The sequence below is a fragment of the Gymnodraco acuticeps genome, unplaced genomic scaffold (assembly GCF_902827175.1).
Source record: "Gymnodraco acuticeps unplaced genomic scaffold, fGymAcu1.1, whole genome shotgun sequence".
In the NCBI taxonomy this organism is placed as follows: domain Eukaryota; kingdom Metazoa; phylum Chordata; class Actinopteri; order Perciformes; family Bathydraconidae; genus Gymnodraco; species Gymnodraco acuticeps.
In genome coordinates this window covers 283,668-303,845 of record NW_022990838.1, presented here as the reverse complement: position 1 = coordinate 303,845, position 20,178 = coordinate 283,668, and the positions used below count along the sequence as shown (strand labels likewise).

At 40.6% G+C, this 20,178-nt stretch overlaps 1 protein-coding gene across 6 annotated transcripts in view; it reads right to left on the bottom strand.

The window, feature by feature from the left end:
- Positions 1 to 20,178, bottom strand: part of abr (ABR activator of RhoGEF and GTPase) — a 140,728-nt gene that overhangs the window by 51,996 nt on the left and 68,554 nt on the right. For 5 of the 6 annotated variants that reach the window (XM_034232969.1, XM_034232970.1, XM_034232972.1 and 2 more), the window contains 8 exons: positions 19,875 to 19,935; positions 12,766 to 12,818; positions 12,034 to 12,174; positions 10,468 to 10,589; positions 8,029 to 8,197; positions 3,460 to 3,579; positions 3,113 to 3,188; positions 2,865 to 2,969 (listed from right to left, as the gene is read on the bottom strand). In XM_034232969.1, the coding sequence (XP_034088860.1) occupies positions 2,865 to 2,969; positions 3,113 to 3,188; positions 3,460 to 3,579; positions 8,029 to 8,197; positions 10,468 to 10,589; positions 12,034 to 12,174; positions 12,766 to 12,818; positions 19,875 to 19,935 (847 nt within the window). Of the gene's footprint in view, positions 1 to 2,864; positions 2,970 to 3,112; positions 3,189 to 3,459; positions 3,580 to 8,028; positions 8,198 to 10,467; positions 10,590 to 12,033; positions 12,175 to 12,765; positions 12,819 to 19,414; positions 19,607 to 19,874; positions 19,936 to 20,178 lie in introns of those variants that run through there. The other variant, XM_034232974.1, reaches the window with a different exon arrangement.

Genomic DNA, 20,178 nt, shown 5'->3' with positions numbered 1-20,178 from the left:
TGCAGGTGATCATGCAGAGCTGCGTGTCTCCGTCAGCAGCAGCTGATCCTGATCTCTTTCTGCTTCACACACGTTGCATACCGCTATTTTATTGTCTTTTTCGGACAAGCCATTTTGGCGAGCTTTTTTTGCCGCGCACAGAGAAAAGTCTCATGTATTTTGCATCATCTGATCGGCACTCCTGATCAGCCTTTATAGAGAGCTATAGTATAGTATATCACACTATAAAGAGTGAACATCGGCCGATAACGATCGGCGCATCCCTAATTATTACCGGACATTTTGACCAGCAGGTTTTGAATTAACCGTTTTTATACATTTTACCAGCTAAAAAACGGTAATTAACTAACGGAAACCCTGGGCTGTACATAAAGGTCATTCCGAATGAGCGTATGGGTACATAAAACTGAAGGAAAAAGGCAATAATTACACCTCTGTTTCTTTTTAATTTTATGAACTTTAAGGGAATATTTTGGCATCTCATATTCACTCAAATAAAATGTTCTGTACAGTACTTCTATTGATTAATCAACCATTTTATTATTTTTAAATTAAATAAATGTTTAGCTGAGTCAATTTATCGTTTGGTATATAACATATAAAAGTTAAAAATATCTATTTCAGTTTCTCTTCAATCTCAGTTTTGACAGTCAAAATTGCAAAGAGATTATCTTTATATTTATTTATTATCTTTACTTCCATATTTGAGGCTGAAAAGATAATTTTTTGAAGTTTGTGACAGAAATTACTTAAACTACTAATCGATTATATATAAATATTTGCTATTATTTGTATCAATTTCTCGACTCATCAGCGCATCTATATGTGTTTTTCATTTATTCCAGGTCCAAACTGTGGATACACTCTTTATAACATCTAATACTGTACCAATATATGTTCCTGGGGAGATATATTAAACATCAGATGGATCTAGCTAAAACATGAAAACAAATGCACCGGAGACTGGCTGAGGAAATGAATTTATTTGAAGACCTAAGTGAAAATGAATTGTTATGACAACCTTTCGTCTGAGCGGTATGAGACTTCACATCAACAATCTGTCTTCTGTGATGACAACTGAGCTTGCCGCCCACGGCAGGCTCGTGGGTGGACGTTTTTGGTTTAGTAGCCTGAGATACCCCCGCCGACAGACACATGAAGAACACTCTTGCTTTGATAAAGGCCTCTGAAGCCTAGCTGTTTCCTGGTAAATAAACTAACATGGAGGGCTGCAGGACTCCACTGTGGGCAGCTGAGGGGAGAGCAACCAACCCAGCAGGTTAATGTGAGTGTGTGTGAGAGTGTGTGTGCTTTATGAATGAGCGACAGGGGAGCTTCACAGGGGGAAGGTTCAAAGGTTCAAGTTCGAGTTACCGCTTCGAGAGCGAAATTGGGATCTGTTTCTTTCAATTATCATCCAACTTGAACAATAACCTGTGGAAATCCATGATCTAATATGCGATAATTGATAATCCTCACAATGGAGTCAAATGGAAGTGATTATTTAGGGGTTTTCAATATCATCCATCATCTTAGTTATAATAAACATTCCTGAAACAGCTGGTCTGCATTTAAAGCCCTACTGTGTCACTGTGTGTGTTTATGTTCACCTTACAATGAGGAGTGCTTTAAATGTCTGAGACAAGACGTGATGCCTGAGCTCTGATTTATATATTGCCTCCCTGGGGAATAAAAGAAAAACATTAACGACCTGAAGCCAAATGTTCGACCACTTACATAGCAGAAAGGTGAGTTAGCAGAGCGAGTTAGCGTGCAAGTAAAAACCTCCTGGAGGCCGCAAAGCAGTTGACATTTTTAACAAAACTACTTCTTAAAATATGTACCCAATGGGACTAAAATCCTTTTGTAGATACATGCATTATTTTCTGGTAGAGTCTCTGTTCGGAGTGCCCTTTTTTTAGTATTCATATTCTTTCTATTTGACCTTAGATTGCGGAGCGTGTAAAATGTATTCATGAATTTCAGCATAACGAATGAATGGTTGAATTGGCACTTAAATTAGAAGGGTACTCAGAAAAAGCAGACCTTCACCAAGGCTGTTTCCATAAGTGAGAAATAATGACTGTTGCCCAACAAATGGGATTCTTCTCCAAGATTCAAACAGCACAGAGTGTGCAGGGTTTAAATGTATAATCTGAAATACATACAGGTAAATCAATCCTAAATTGATGTGAGATGGTGACGGGATGTGTTTGAGGTTTGCGGAGAACACATTTCCCTAAAGGAAATCTATTTGATCCACTATACGCCACTGTTCGCTGGCTGTAAAAAAAGTCCAGTTCCATTGAGGTTAACCAGAATAAGAAATAACAAATCAAGAATGGCTAGGATCAGCACTTTAGAGATATTGGATGTCAAAATAACGACTCACAGACATGATTGTATAAGAAGCAAACTTATTTTTGACTGTGCGATGCGAGAAAGATTAAGACAGTGTGTCTTTCAGAGTCCTCTGTCTGTCTCATGTGTGTTGTGTGTGCACGTGAAAGCAGAGACCCTTGTGCCATTGGGGGGGGGGATCAGAGCAGGTCGGCCAGATGGCTTTAATGTCACCCCCAGCCTCTGAAAGTGGTGCAACGTGGAGATCTGGAGCAAAAACAAACATTATGGAGCCTAAGAGCTGAGCGCAGGCCACCGGCGGCACACTGCGAGGCATTGACTGCTACGAGCTAGATGAGAAACATATTGTAACCTACATTCTCTCCTGCAGGCCCCCCGCTCTCATTATGTGGCTTTTAGAGTATAATAAGGGCTTTGGTGTGGATTTAAACTCAAATCAAAGAGGAGAGGAAGGAGAGTGTGTGATTGTGTGAAAAAAAGGAGAAAGCAGAAGTGTTTCTCACCGTCTTTGTTACTCGTGACAGGAATGTTGTGCACAGTTCGGAGTTTGAAACAGGAGCTGGTCAGGACCTGGAGCTCCACAGGACTCAACAAACACGTCTGGAGATCTGAGAAACACACAGCAACCACATAGCTGAGTTCAAACTTCTACTTTTCTGCAGTACAGTCTGTAAAAAGTGCTTTGAAACCATTTTCAGATGGAGGATACATAGTTGTCTAAGGTGAGAAAGGACCAATAGCCAGCTGTTACCTTTCTTCTGGAGTTTCTGGATGCTTTCCCTCCACTCTGACCTCTCGTAATCGGAGGAGAGGAGGAACTGATAGCTCTACATACACAGAAAAAAACGGTCAAACACACATTAACGACTATCTGTATTAATAGCATGATAGAAATGATAAAGAGAGTAGAAGCAGTATCCAGTAGAAAAGCTTTGATGTGAAATGATCTCACACAGTGACAAGATTTTCATTTGGAAAGCTAAATCACATCCATCGCCAAGCGCTTTAATGAAAGAGTCATGTCTCTCTCTAGTGGTGAGACTCAAGTGTTGCAGCTTCATGGATGCAGAGTGTGACAGCATGGGGTGAACACTTTACCTTTCCGTGTTTGTTGTGGACGCGGAAAGGGATGGTGGGAGAGTGCAGGAGCAGCCAGGACTCCTGCTCATTCATCTTCTTCCTCAGACGGTCCACGCGACTCTGCCCCTTCGGTGCTTTCTAAACACACAAAAAGACAGGTAATATCTCATTTAGTCCCGATACTGAGATTAATAGAGAAGTGTTTATCAAGATCAAATACGAAACATTGCTGTATAGCCTCTAAAACAGTAAGAGTTGAAGGGAAGGTCGAAGGGGAATACGTGAGATACTGCATGAGGTACTTTCGACTCAGTCAGAATTCAAATCTTGATACTCAGATATGAGACCCTATTTTTAGATTCAGCATGTCTTACACGATCTAACAATGTCTATCGCAAATAAACATCCACAAAGCCACTCACAGAAAAAAAGACACTGAAATAAATTCCAATTCTGGCATGAGATTTATCACATTTTGAAGTTTTTATCAAAATGATCCTGTCATTTCCCATTATATATTCATGGGTAAACTGCAAACGGGAACAACTCAATTATTTCTTTCTAAAAATGTGCCAAACATATTGACAAATAAAGGCTTCAAAAGGGGTCAGGTAGTAGCCCACAGCTTACTAACTGATGGCAGCATTATACTTCCTGTTTACGTCCCCGAATGACTGTTGGTCATAAATAATAATATCATTTGTTGAAGAGCAACGTTTTTGTTACATTTTAATGTTAGAGTATTCTAGTTTTTATATATCTGAAATCAATTTCTTAAACTCATCTTGAAATGTTGTCACTTTAAATATCTGTTATTTGCTCTACACTGTATGATCTTAAATCATATGAGGAGACTTGTATATGATTGTGACATGAATCCAATATTTGTGCATTCAAAACCTTGATGCTGAATAACAAAAAACTAATTAAAATAAAATCATATAATACGTTGTAATGAAATAGGAACAACTTAAAGGGTAGTACACTTAATATACACTGAAAGCAGTGTGCGAAATACGGGGGGGTCCGGGGGAGCTCAATCCCCCTGATTAACACCTGAGCCCCCCTGAAAGTCTCAACAGCTAAATTTAAGGGGGGTCTCAAATTATAATATGTATTTGTCACTTGCAATGGTCACTAAAATGTTTTTAAGCTTCCTATGTCCAGTATTCATAATTCAAAACATTTATTCACAAATATCTTCTATTTTGGCTGGCAAAAGCATTTCCTCGCATAGAATCCAAAACAAACAGCTCTTTAACGGTCACGTATTCGTTCATTCATATGAACGTCAGAATATAGAATGATTTGACGGCACCCCTGAAGACGCCAGACGGCGCACCGGTTGAGAAACGCTGCTATAGACTACTGATTGTCTTGGCTTGCATCCATGGAATATTGTATAGGAGGCCTACTACATATTGAGAAATCTTCGACCGGTATATTGCGCAATAAACGGGAGATGGGGACCCCCCCCGATTATTGACGGGTATTTCGCACACTGACTAAAAGTATATATCATGGTGTTGGTATTGCATTGTGTCTAGTTTACACACCACTGTATGACCTCTAAACATTAGAACATAACGATTTATGACTTACATGTCATGTTTCTTATCAGCATGGTAGCATCAGATTAATGACATATTTCCTATTTTCCACAAAACACTGTGGATAAACCCCTGAAATTGAGTGCCATGCTGGGCAGGGTTTCCGCTAGGATTTTTTCTCGCCGGTCAAATGTCCGGGCAGAATTTATTTTACCGGACAAATTTGAAACTTACCGGTCATATTTCACTAATAATAATAAGAGTTGTGTAGCAGAGTTTCCGTTAGCAGGTAATTACCGGACTATGAACAGATATGCTGATGTTTAAAACTCAGTTCACGGGGCTCATTTTTATATTGCTTCAGTTTATAATCGTAACAGATCGAAAAAATTCAGATTCATTTTTCAATAAATGATTCCACAAACAACATAATTATTACATTCAAACAAACTACTTGTAGTAGATGAAGTACATTATTCAAAAGTTTACATTAACTTTGAATAATAACACGGGAGAAACGGATCCTCTCTTTTCCCCTCTCCCTCCCTCTCTCCTGACAGCCCGTCAGTTTCTCATGCAGCTCCTGCAGCTCGCTAAACAGTGGGCGGGGCTTCAGGTGATTATGCAGAGCTGCGTGTCTCGGTCTGACTCAGCAGCTGATCTGATCTCTCTCTCGCGTCCGGTTATACTTCACTCGCGTTTATGACCATATCGATCAGATCCAGCTCTCCTGATCGGGCTTTATAGAGAGCATCGATCAAACTATTAATAGTGAATATCGGCCGATAATGACCGGCGGCCGATCTATCGGAGCATCCCTAATTAATACCAGACATTTTGACCGGCAGGTTTTGAATTTACCGGTTTTTAATAAATTTTACCAGCTAAAAACCGGTAATTACCGGCTAACGGAAACCCTGATGCTGGGGTAGTCTTTGTATATAATTCAGGCTTCTTGTCAGTATTAAAGGAAAACAAAAACACACACACATCCTCCCAGCCCTCAGCAGGAAGCCGTGAGTCAGAGCCTGGAAACAATCATCTCAATCTCTCTGCTCCGGCCTCCTCTGACTCTGAACACCAGCCGCGGCCCCTCTCTGAGCCCCGGGTGGGCCACTTCGCAGTGATACGGGAATAACAGGAACTCTCTGCCCCTGGAGCCTTCAGCGTCTCGGCCCGGTGTATTACTGTAACAACGGGTAACTGTTGGCGGACCTTGCATCTTTTCTTTTTTTAACCTCAGGCGCTGAACCAGTGTTTCAGCACAGATAAGAATAGAAATATAACAACATTTGCCAGCAAGTGTGATGCAGCACTTCGATCTCGGGTGCAAATCAGTTTTGTCCAGTTTGAAGATACATTTATAGATTATTTATAGGGTTGTATTGCCCTTGCATAAGAGCTACAGCAAAGGCAATAGAAATCTAAAGCCCCAGGCTTCTGTAGCAGTGCAACATACAAAATACTTAAAGAGATACAAAGACGTACAATACTGGGGAGGGTTCCAATTCATACAGCTTCCTTATTGCAGATCTTTAGTATTCCCTGTAACAAGGGTTGCAAAATTCCGGGAATTTTCAAAGATGGACATTTTCCATGGGAATTAACGGGAATAAACTGGGAATTTTCTAAATTGAAGGTTGGCTCTTCATAGGGAACTTAAAGTGGACCTATTATGCTATATATCCCGCCTCCTCACCCACACCCGCTCCCGAGACCACATCACTCCCGTCCTCCAGAACCTCCACTGGCTCCCCGTCCGTCAAAGAATCAACTTCAAAGTCCTCACAAAGCCCTCAACCATCAGCCCCCCCCCCCCCCCGCCCCCTGACCTCACAGACCTGCTGCACCACCACACCCCTTCCAGCTGCCTCCGCTCATCAGAAGCCAACCTCCCATCCATCCCCACTCACATCAATCACCGGACCTGGGGGGACAGAGCCTTCTCCGTCGCTGCCCCCTCCCTCTGGAACTCACTCCCACAACCCATCAGAGAATGCACTGACCTCACCACCTTCAAAAAACTTACAAAAACTCACCTCTTCAATCTGGCTTTTAATATGTGATTGTTTTTGTATTATTTGACTTTAACTTTAACTATATATATTATATTTATTTGTTGTTCCTTTATTTTATTTTATTTTCTCTTCACTATATATGTAAAGCGTCTTTGAGCACCTGTAAAAGCGCTAACAAATTAAATCTATTATTATTATTATATTGGAAAAATATATTGTAGGGCCATACCTATACAAAACATGCTTAAAATACCAAACAGATCACCCATTGTAGCAATGCCTCATACTGCTCATACCCCTCTATTGCAGCCCTGTTAGAGAAATGCAGATTTTAGATCCTTAGCTTTAAAAGAAAAGAAAAAAGCAAATGCCTGATCAGAATTCTACCGGAGATAAAGTTAAATTCTGCTGTGATAAAACGCCATCCTGTTCTAAACCACATCAAAGATTATTTCTGAAACAGTATGGAGCTCAAATGCTTCTATTTCCAAAATTCCCCAGCTTAACTTCCCATGGAAACTTTCCGGAAATGTTCCGCCCCTTTGCAACCCTACCTGTAACTGCAAGTCTGTTTCATTGTGACTGGTTAAATGTTCTTAAATATCTTCTAAATAAAGAATTGAGACACAATGGTGCAAATAAAATGTACATAAAACATGCAAAACAGAATAAGATTAATAGAATGTTAAATGAATTACTGAAGACTGGAATATTATACTGCTTATTGTATATATTTATGATATCTGAGATTTGAAGCACTCACAAGGGTTTCCCAACACTTTATACCTGACCTGTCCAAGACAAACAACAGCAGTGTTTTCCAGTAAGGAATCACTGATATGAGGAAGTCTTCCAACAAAGTTGGTGTATTCCATGATAAGAATCAGGAACATATTAGTCACTCCTGAGTCACTAGTGTTGGTGTTTCACATAATAGAACATTGGCTACTGATTTGCTGGAAGGTCCCATTTAGAAGAAAAAAAAGGTCTCAAATGCCAGTGAAAACCAAGAGGGTTACCTTCTCTTTCTGTATCTCACTCTTTAGGACTGAGATCTTGATCTTCATCTCCTCGATCTCGTGCTCGGGCAGGACCTGGATGCTGGGCGAAGAGTCAGAGTCGTCCAGGGTCTGGAAGGTCAGGTCCGCCAGAGGGATGTACCACTTACACTCATACTGCTGATGGCGACTGCACAGAGGGGAAGGAAGGGGATATAAGGTTTGAGAAGGAGGGTATGAAACACAATCTGACGGAAAAAAAATCGTACAATAAATCCTAACTCCTTTTTAAGAATCGACAAAACTGTTGAGGACAGGAAAAGCTGTTAAAATATGCAGACCGAAGGTAGCAGAGAATTGCTTTTATTTTTTTAACATCCGGACTTAATAGAACATTCTCAATCCAATTAGGTTTGGCCAGAAATAAAGTTTCTTTTTTAAATATTCACTTGTATAGTTGCCATGATAACCTTTGAAATGGCACAATCAATGTATCTCTGGTCTAATTTGTTATAAAGAATTCCTATTTGTCCGTTCACCATGGTGTTAAGACATACTGTATTACATCATTACAATAGAAACATTACAATATTCACAGCTATATATAAAAAAGAAGAAAAGAAAGCATGAAATATCCTGCCAGACTTTCAAATTACAGTATTTAGCCAATTGGAAAAACCACATTCTAAGGTCACTTTTTTCAAAAGTATGCTAATTTGACCTCAGGACTAATTGTATCTGAATGCATCAAAAGAGGATATACTGTTCAGCCTGTTCATGCAGCTATAATGCAATTTAATGAAAAATGATGCACGCTCAGCAGAGATTACAGAACTGAGAAGATTGATTTGAGTCGTCACTAATGAGACTTTGATTTGCATTCCTGCGCATTCAACTCATTACCGGCATGACTCCTTCATCAGAAGCTATTTTAAGCTTTAACTTTTAAAAAAAGTGGTCTTCGTTTCTCTCTTACTGTCGCAGAACTGGAAAAATGGGTTGTTACTTTATTTAGTATTGAAATACATTTATTTTACACCCCTCAAAGCCCATCCTGATCCTCTCATCTTTCACCCCCTCCATCATCAACCCCTCTGTGTCTCAATGCTCTCCTCTGTTGTGAAATGTTTTACTCACACTCAGATGATTGATTTTAAATTTGTTACATGTTATTCATAATTTCTTTTGTAGGAGCTCAAGTAAATAAGGAATATTTCATCATATCCTTTCAGTAACAATAGCAAGGATGGAACATAAATAAGGATGATATATATTATGATATATATAGTACTCTGGAAGTGGAACATGTGGCGGCGGTTTCAATATAATATTCCTCAATGATAGAATGGAGATAATGATAAAATGGGATTCAGGATACTCAGTGACCTTGCATGGCTGTGCTGCTCTAACTGTGTGTGTGTGGCCTGTAGGGGGCACGCTGAGATAACACTCCAGACCATAATGATTTGATTTACAGGTCTGGTAGCGATGGCAACGCTATGTGCTGAGAATGACACAGACAAACGGTGAATGTCAACCGAAGTAAGATCCAATCAGACTAACAGCTGCCGCCGTGCTGACGAGGCGAGCGACAGGCAATCTGGTTAAAGTGACGCTTAATCTATGAACATGTGTCAAGCCACATAACACACACAATCCCTCTGTTTGTGTCCTCTCTTAACTTTAGCTCAACAACCCTCTGCCTGTGCGCACATGTTTTCTTGAATAATACCTTTATCCTGGTTCTTTATTCTCCTACGTTGTCAAAAAATACCAGAGGCAAAATGCCCAGAGCCTTTTTTTTGTTATAGAGGCTTCAAAAAGTTCTCCGTTCTCTGCTTTGAGGAGTCAGGATACTCTGTAAAACTCATCCTTTCTGATTCACTGTTAGGGGTTGACATGCTGATGTAGAGGGCAGAATGAAGTACAGAAATAAACACTGAGAAGGCGATCCTAAAAAGGGGATATTTAAATCGGGGGATTAACCAAAATGACATTTTCATTCACAATTTTGTTTTCTTTGGTTGTCATGACAACAGGACATTAGAAATAAAGTATTATTGAGAATGGAAGAATATACTTTCTCAAAATGTTGAGAATATGTTAAGAGCGTGGAGAAGTGCACTAAAGCTCAGATGATCTTATTTTTTTTATCATATTATTAATTTAATTCATTATCTACTTTAAATTAATTTAAAAAATTGAATAATTCATTTAAAGCCTAGGTCAAAATTCAATGCAAAAAACGATTTTTCTTTTTTTTAAGTGCAGTATATGCATTAACTTTGCAAAGCCAATAAGTTATCACGTTAAATAATCATGGCCTTAATATTGAGCAAAATAACCACGATGAGGATTTTTGCCACATTGCCAAGGAGCCCTTTTCAGAAGGCCCCCTCCAAATGCCTCCCCTGGAAAACACATTGTTATGATACTTATGAAGAGGTAAAGTGGACTCACCCCACAGACGTCTTCTTCATCTTGGCACAGAGCAGCAGATCGGTGAAGAGGAAGACGTGCCGAAGCTTCCTGGAGCTTTCTGATACTTCCACCAGGAAGCCATCCTTCACCAGCTGACGAGCCTACGAACACACCTCATGTCACTTTCTGTTGTCACTTTCTGTTGTCCCAACAATGCAAACACAGTAATGATAAGCAAGACACAACAGTGTTGACTTTTGGCAGCATCGGTTTAAAGAAAAAATAAATGTTGTGTTGTTTTTAAGGAGATCAAGGCATTTGTATCCAGTTGGATTGAACCTGCTAATTTCAAATGATGGTACATGGGTTTCTTCAAGGTGATAGAGAAATGTTCAGAACAAACACTGACTCCCAATCAGCTCTACATTCCCTTTGCAAACAAATATAATAGTTAAGTCTTTCCTAAAGGGCGGACAATCGCACGTTAGTCTTTTCTTATTAAATGTTTGTTAGATATCAAAGGGAAAGTCCATCAATTGTACACATTAAAAGTCTTGGTGAGTGAGTGTTACTGCATATTCTAAAATGTTAAACAAAGCCTTTTTGGCACAAGAGAAAGCTTAGAAAGGAAAATCAATAGGCACAATTGCTGATTTATACACACCTCTGTCAAATGAGGCATGTAAAGTCTATATTATAGTGTATTATCACTAGCTGCCTTTTCTTCATGCTGAGTTTGTTCCTCTATCAAGGGTCACACTTACCATGCACCAAATGACAAAACACATAACTTGAAGTCAAACCCATTAAACAGGAAAAACATTCCTGATACATGTATTATAGTAACCAAGCACAATGTGTGGGCTTTCCCAATTTATTTATCCATCCATCCATCTTCTCCCGCTTATCCGTGGTCGGGTCGCGGGGGTAGCAGTTCCTGCAGAGAGCCCCAAACTTTCCTTTCCCTGGCGACATCAACCAGCTCTGACTGGGGGATCCCAAGGCTCTCCCAGGCCAGCGAAGAGATATAATCCCTCCACCTGGTCCTAGGTCTACCCCTTAGTCTCTTCCCAGCTGGACGTGCCTGGAACACCTCCCTAGGGAGGCGCACAGGTGGCATCCTAACTAGGTGCCCGAACCAGCTCAACTGGCTCCTTTCGACGCGAAGGAGGAGCGGTTCCACTCCGAGTCCCTCCCGGATGACTGAACTTCTCACCTTATCCCTAAGGGAGACACTAGCCACCCTGCGGAGAAAACCCATCTCGGCCGCTTGTATCCGCGATCTCGTTCTTTCGGTCATGACCCATCCTTCATGACCATAGGTGAGGGTAGGAACGAAAATGGCCCGGAAGACCGAGAGCTTTGCCTTCTGGCTCAGCTCCCTTTTCGTCACAACGGTGCGGTAAAGCGACTGCAGTACCGCTCCCCGCTGCTCCGATTCTCCGGCCCATCTCACGCTCCATTGTTCCCTCACTCGAGAACAAGACCCCGAGATACTTGAAACTCCTTCACTTGGGGCAATTTATTTATAGACAATTAAAAAGGACAGTTCCAGGTAGTACTCCCAGATGAAAAGTGTATTCATTAACAAGCCATCACACACACCTCTCCTTTGGGCGTGGTGACGGCGGTCCTGCGGGGGTCGATCTCCTCGTTGATGGAGGAGAGGAAGTTCTGAGATATTCTCAGAGCGTCCTGCAGCAGTGGGAAGTCCGGGTGGTCCTTAGGAGTGTGTTTCAGCAGGTCCTAAAACACACACACAAACACACACTTTACTTTAGGTATAATTGTCTGTGTAAGCACTTTGCATTTATGCTTTAAAAATAAATGTGCTTTGCCTAATAATGTCCAAAAGTCTTATTCTAAAACTCTTTAAAATCAATTTTCACTTCCTAACAAAAACCCATCCAAGCATGAGCAGAAATTCTGATTGAATTTGATCTTCTTATTAAAAAAACGTAACTGCACTGCGCATAGTATAAACGCTGAGAGGATACTGTGATAAACAACAAAAAGAAGGCTTTGATTTTTCAATATTGGAATCCTGTGTGTTTATGAGTCAGACAGCTTGAGGGTCAAATCCCCCCAAAAAACAAGCAACACAAGAAAACATATTTTATCACTTTACTTATTTTGTAATTACTTGAACCGTATTACCCTTAATGTCCAAACAATGTATTTATACAACATAATGTTGGAAGTTAAAAGAGGAAATTACGCTTTTGTTGAACTAGTAACATCCTATAGAAATGTTTTACTACTGGTTCATTTTTCCTTTGGTTTTTGTTTGACTTTGAGAATGATCCTTTAATGCAGAAGTGCACTGACTGTACTCACATGAAGGACCAGGGTGCTTCTGGTGACACGGTCGATCGGCTTGTAGAGGAGAGCTGTGGGGAGAGAAGAGGAGGGATCTGAGTCAGTGTCGCTCACACACAAGTCCAAACACGCAGTCACACACACACACACACACACATGCCCAGACACACACACGCGCAGACACACACACACACACACACACACACACAGTCACACACACGCAGACACACACACACACACTTCCTCAGACTCTGAAAAGGACAAACACTCCCACTCAGCTGCTACGGAGTTAAAACACTACACCTATGGTTCCACTGATGATACGATATGATTGATAATTTACTACAAAAGTGTTGCAATATGAAAGATCGGTCATTGTCTCGACTTGGAATTGACAGAACTTTCACTCAGTGGTCTGTCTCAGACCAGAAAGATTCAGGAGGATATTTCAAGACCTTAACTGTAGGCAATCACTTTCTGAACATTGTCTAATTTATTTGTTAACATCATTACTGTGCTTCCAAGTCAAATGTCTTGCTTTGATTTGATCATTTCTAATTTAAGCTGTCCCCCCTCCACGCCCTCTTTTATACCCACTCCAAGAAATGAAGCGCAAGAGACAAGATAAGAAACTGTCGCTGTCTATAAATACATGTCAACATTTAAAATCCGCCTACTTAAACCTTCAAAACAATGTTCAATAGAACACACACAGCAGTATTTAAATGATGCAATGCTGACTAAGGTGGCTGGGATCACGTCATACTTGAAAAATAATCATACAGAAAGGCAGTCTATCTTCGGGGTTCACGCTGCAGACTATTGGTTCTGACACCATGACACAATTCCATCAGATTAATAATAAAAACCTAGAGGACATAATACAACTTCTGAAATCCTCCTCCTGCTGCCTTGATATTATTCCAACAGGGTTTCTCAAAAATGTTTTTCCTTGCATGGCCTCAGATCTACTTCATATAAGGCGCGTTCACACCAAGTACTTTTCCCACAATAGTTCATGAGAACTCTTTTAGTTCTGATGAACTAAAGCAGATCGTAAACAAGTCTCTTCACTCAGGTATTTTTCCACAGGCCCTGAAAACTGCAGTCATTAAACCGCTCTTAAAAAATAATAATCTAGATGCTTCAGTAATGAACAATTACATGCCAATATCAAACCTGCCATTTCTAGGTAAAATCATTGAAAAAGTTGTTTTTCAACAGTTGAGTAATTTCTTGCATTTAAATAACTGTTTCGATGTGTTCCAGTCAGGCTTTCGTCCAAACCACAGCACTGAGACTGCTCTTGTAAAGATCTTCAATGACATCCACTTAAACACAGACAGTGGGAGAACTTCAGTGTTAGTATTATTAGATCTCAGTGCTGCGTTTGACACTGTTGGCCACAGCATATTACTAGACCGACTGGAAAACTGGGTGGGACTTTTGGAAACAGTTCTAAATTGGTTTGAATCCTACTTAAAGGACAGAAACAACTTTGTTTCTATAGGTAAATACACATCTGAGTTGACAAATATGACATGTGGGGTTCCTCAAGGCTCCATCTTGGGGCCTCTTCTCTTTAACATCTACATGCTACCACTGGCTCAGATAATGAAAAACAACAAAATAAGTTACCATAGCTATGCGAATGACACACAAATGTACATAACCATTTCACCAGGAGACTATTCTCCAATCAAAACACTGAGTAAGTGCATTGAACAAATCAATGACTGGATGTGTCAGAACTTTCTCCAATTAAACAAAGATAAAACTGAGGTAATAGTTTTTGGAGCCAAGGCAGAACGTATAAAAGTTAGCGCTGAGCTTCAGTCTGCAATGTTCAAAACAACAGATAAAGCCAGAAATCTAGGTGTAGTCATGGACTCTGACCTGAGTTTCAAGTCACATTAAAACAATTACTAAATCAGCCTACTATCACCTAAAGAACATATCTAGGATTAAAAGACTAATGTCACAGCAGGATTTGGAAACACTTGTCCATGCGTTTATCTTCAGTAGACTTGACTACTGCAATGGTGTCTTTACAGGTCTCTCTAAAAATCTATTAGAAAGCTGCAGCTAATTCAGAACGCCGCTGCTCGAGTCCTCACTAACACTAAGAAAGTGGATCACATCACTCCTGTTCTGAAGTCTTTACACTGGCTTCCTGTGTGTCAAATAATTGATTTCAAAATACTGCTGCTGGTTTAGGCCCAACATACATGTCTGACCTCCTGCTACATTATGAACCATCCAGATCTCTCAGGTCTTCAGGGACTGGTCAGCTTTCTGTCCCCAGAGTCAGAACTAAACACGGTAAAGCAGCGTTCAGTTATTATGCTCCAAATATCTGGAACAAACTCCCAGAAACCTGCAGGTCCGCTGCAACTCTTACTACTTTTAAATCCAGGCTGAAGACTTTTCTTTTTTGCCGCTGCTTTTAATTGAAACTGAGCCGTTGTGTATAATTAACATTTGGGGCTAGTAACCCCAGGGAATCAGTGTCTGGGGACTTTGTCCTGGCTGATTTTCTCTGTGTATGCTGATCGGGACGTATGTGCCATACAAGTGTACACAGCTCATGTTCGGAGAAACCTTAAAGAAAGGCATCAGTAAAATGGAACTTCTGTGTGAGCTATTCATATCTTAAACTGCACTGTAACTTTTTATTCATGTATTTTTTTCTTTTATTATCTTTGCTTTTTAATGACTGTTTTTAAATGCCTTTGTCTTAATATCTTTCATTTTTGTATAGCACCTTGAATTGCCTTGTGTTGAAAGGTGCTATATAAATAAACTTGCCTTGCCTTGATACAGTTTGCTTCCGCTAAATATGTATGATCCTGCTAGGTTATTTACATCCTGCCTTGGCACTGTACTTCAACAGAGTCTTGGATGCAAACATAAACCACACGCATAAAGCATGCGTGCTATATATAGAATCAGAGTTTGAGCCTCCACCTCCGCACTCTGCCAGTTCCTCTAGGGACGGCTTTGCTCCTGAGATGGTGAGAACAGATCTGACATAAATGACAGCTCCCACGGATAAGACAGAGGGAAAGATGGGAAATAAAATGACACCAAGGAGATGGGCGGCAGGCAAGGTGGCAGATGAGAGGACCCCTAGGGAGAGAGGAATGGGAAGAAACGCATATAGATATGAATAAAGAGGGGGTGTGATGTTAAAGGAGAGGGCTTTTATTCTTTCGTCTGTCAGACCTGGATTGCAACAGTAATGAAATGCCAAAAATGTCTCAAGGTCTCAAAATAATAAAGCAACTGGCGTCACCATGCATAAAATGTATAATAATGCTGCTATGCACTCAGAAAGAGGATATGCAATAAATACAAGCATATTCACAAGGGCATAAGAATATAGGAAACCAGCTGACACTGTTCCACTCAGTGATCAAGTTAATCCAAATGTATTATAGAACGGACTTAAAACAACTGACTTTTTTAAATGGAAAGGGAAGGAAAGCTATCCAAGTGATGTGCCTGCTGTATGCAGGGCAGGTCGTCCCAGACAGCCTGCTCCCACAGAGAGGGAGACTCGGTGCTACACTTTTCTGTTTAAACCATTCAACGTCACTCCCATCAGCTGTACAGTAGACATGTCATCTCTCTCCATCCCTCTCTGTACTCTTCATCTTCCTTTCTTCTTCTCGCCTCCTTAAAAGATATGAAAGGGCCAGAGCACAAACCTACAGGGAACATGTTCAGATCCACAGATCGGGCTTGTCATATTAAACTCAACACACTCCTATATGTTCAAATACACACACACAAGAATACACTGATGAACTGTATAAGTCTTCTAGAGGGCCTTGCTGATGCTCTTTGAAGTTCCACCAGCCTCTGGTCATTAATAATGCAGCCCTCTCAGCTGGTCCTGGTTCGATGAACCAATGCCCCAAACTCCCAGAGGATTTACAGCTTGACCTGCGCGGACTACAAGAGGCTGCAAACACAATTATGTGCATACTGCTTTGTATTCAACTCAAATACTTTGGGAAACTGTAGGTGCCTTTAGGTTGCCTTGGCTAATTCCAGGTTTGAGTTGAGTACATTTAAGTACACATTAGTTGCTAGTATGTTGGCTGGTTGTATATGTAAGTAAGAACACAAATGATTATTAATGTTTAACGTGCTGCATGTTTAAAATTGTACTGCACCTTGGTTCTTCATGAAAACTAGACTAAGCAGTCGTGTTAGCAGCTCAGAAACATTAGGCTTTTTTAGCCTAATGCTAATATCAGCATGCTAACATGGTCACAGTGACAATGCTAACATGCTGTTGTTAACTTTAAAGAATGTCAATGGTGCATGCAAAAGTTCCTCAGAGAACTAGGAAGAACATTTGTGGACGTTGTGCATACATTTAATGTGATAACGTGATAATCGAGATGTCTGCACTAGATAGAAAGTTAAGGGATCACCAAAAGTTTGTATGATTCTTCCTTTGAAGCACATTAGTCAGCACAAAAATCTCTCAGCAATCCATCAAATAGTTGCTGAGACAGTCTGGACGAGGGAGCTCAATAACAGAGAGGTTCAAAGTCCGGTCAGGAGTCAGGACGTGAGAGGATGAGAAGACGGAGAGGAGGATTATTGGAAGTCGATGACCCGTCACAGTGAGCTGACTCTGATTGGTCCCTCTCTCAAGGTCGTCCTGACGACTTGGCCGACGGACAGATAGATCATCTTTGATAAGGAGACGATAGACACGTGGGCAAAGTCTTTGAACAGCACCACACTGCAGGGGTCTACAGTGAGGACGCAGGGTCTGCCAGCTTTCATTTGGCAAGAAACTCAGTATGCAATGTTAGCAAGAGCCGTGACGGAAGAAGACATGGACACAACGGAACGATAGGAGAGGGAAATGAATGACAGATAGGTAGAGGGTAGATACGGATTAAGAAAGTAGATAGTGGGGGGGGTAAGTCCCAATTTACATGTAAAACAGGATGTCAGATGCTATCTAATGTAGTACTTCTCATTAGCATTGTTTCACTTAGAGGTTGCAGCCAGATAACGGTGAGCTGTACTATATGTTAACAGGCCTGACAAATTGCCTTTTTTCAATAAAGAGAATACACAAAACTGAACGTCAGTTCATTTGGCTGGGGTCCAATTGAATCACATGGAAGGAGCAAGGATGGGTACAGGGATAAAAGTAGGGTTGAGGGAAACATTTATAAAATTGTTATTGTTTTCTTCTACCAAGTCAAAGTTGTGTCGAGCATCATTGAGTGATTTATTGAAAACTTTTACAGCATCAATTTGTGTGAAATTCATTTTTGAAATGTTTTTGAGAAATTAAAAACGCAGCTAGCCTAAGACTACCAATTTTAATGATGGAAAGGGAAGCATGTTCATGTTTTTGTATGACTTGTTATTATACAAGTCACTGAAAATGGAGAAATACTTACATTACTTTCTCTAAAGTAAGAATTGATAGACATTTATAGAAAAAAGTGTTTATTTGTGCAACTTTAGGATGAATTAATACACATTTTGTCTTACTTTTGCCTTTATGTGTTAACATTATTGCAATCAGTTGATACAGCTTATATATAAATATAAAAACTCCATAACATTATTCACATGCTACTTGGCTCATATGCCATAATTAACTACTGCAGAATAGATAAACGTAACCCCTGTATGTACTGGATCAAGTATTGATGGTTTTAACTCATCATAACATACCAAAAGATTCACACCCCTAGAAGAAAGGAGTTGGGAAAAAAACACGATAACAGAAATATGGAGGGAACAGAAAAGGAAGTCACTGAGGTAGAGAAATCCCTGGACTACCTCGCCAGGTAATTAAGGAAATGTAATTCAAACTCTAATCAGAGCAGCTGCCCCTGGGTGCTGACAAACACTGATTGTTGAGGGAATATTACGCAAGCGTCATGCTATTTAACCACCATTACCAGGTGGTAGTACAGCAATCCAATATTACAGTGTATGATCATTTAGCCGAAGCAGTAAAGACGAGAAAATGATATGTTATTCCTCATTTACGCTGCATAAATTAACGGACAGGTTCACAGGTACATGAAGCTGACAATTGACACATACACACAAACAAATGAACACCCACCCTCTCTCAGACTGACTAAGCCACATACAATTTCCCTGCAGAGAAGTCTTCTCCCTGGTTAAGTTGTGCCATAAACCCAAAACTGCACAAGTTTGCATGACATTAGCAGAGCACACACCAAGCATGTAAGGATCTACCAACTCCCTATCACACACACTCATTCCCTCACACACACATCAGACTTGTTTCCGGCGATAAGTATTCTCCACCAGGAGCAGTCTGGGGCCAGCAGTCCTAATATTACTACACTAAACGTGCCCGGCTTCTGAACACAGATAAACAGAAAAAAGCTGCTGTCCTTCAGAACATTTTGTATGATAAAAGACATGAATAATTGCAGTTTGCCAGTATGAGTGAGCTCCAGAGGATCCTCACTCAGCAAGAACAGATAAAAAATCCAAAATAAACACATTTATACTGTACAGCAGAGAGATAATACGTGCACCATGAGCGTTACTTAATACTCCAAACATCCAAAATCAATCCGACAGCTTAGCTATAAGTGTCCCAACTTCACGGCAAACACTAAAGACGATCAATCCACCTTACAATGAAAGACGATGACATCCCGGTTCGTTGAAAAACGACAGAAAAAAGGGAAAGACGACACTCCAAGTCGCCTATACATCGAACGGCGGCACATCATATCAAGCAGTCGTTGTGTTACAACACAGCCTGAGAACCAGAAGCACTTCCATGTCCCTCATCTTCTCTCCTCACTCTGTTCTCCTGCCTCCTTTCTCAGGCAGACAGGCAGAGCGGCAGAGAGAGAAAGGGTGTGTGTGTGTGTGTGTGTGTGTGTGTGTGTGTGTGGTGTGTGTGTGTGTGTGTGTGTGTGTGTGTGTGTTCATGTGCCGGTTTGCCTCGCAAAGCCTGCTACTGCATACACAAGTAGAAGGGGCAGGACTGGAGTCTTAAAGCAGCAAGCTAGTCTACACAGATGAACACATACACACTCACAAATAGACAAGAATGTGCACGCACATACACACACCCACATAACACTTACCTTCCATTGAGACGTTTGTGGTACAATCTTTGGAGTCTTTAGGACCTTTTACTTTGAGGTTCTGAAAGAAGGAGAGAGGAGTGGAATAATCAATTTAATTAATTATACACACACATATCCACACTTACTCCCACACACACACATTGAGGCAGATATAACTAATGCAGAAATACTGTATGGGGTCACTGCAGCAGACTGAAGGAGACTGGTCTATGCACCCTTCACAAGTTTACATCACAGTAAATGATAGTTAAAAGCATAAAAAATCCACCACAGCGCAAATCCAAAACACTATCTATTAAGG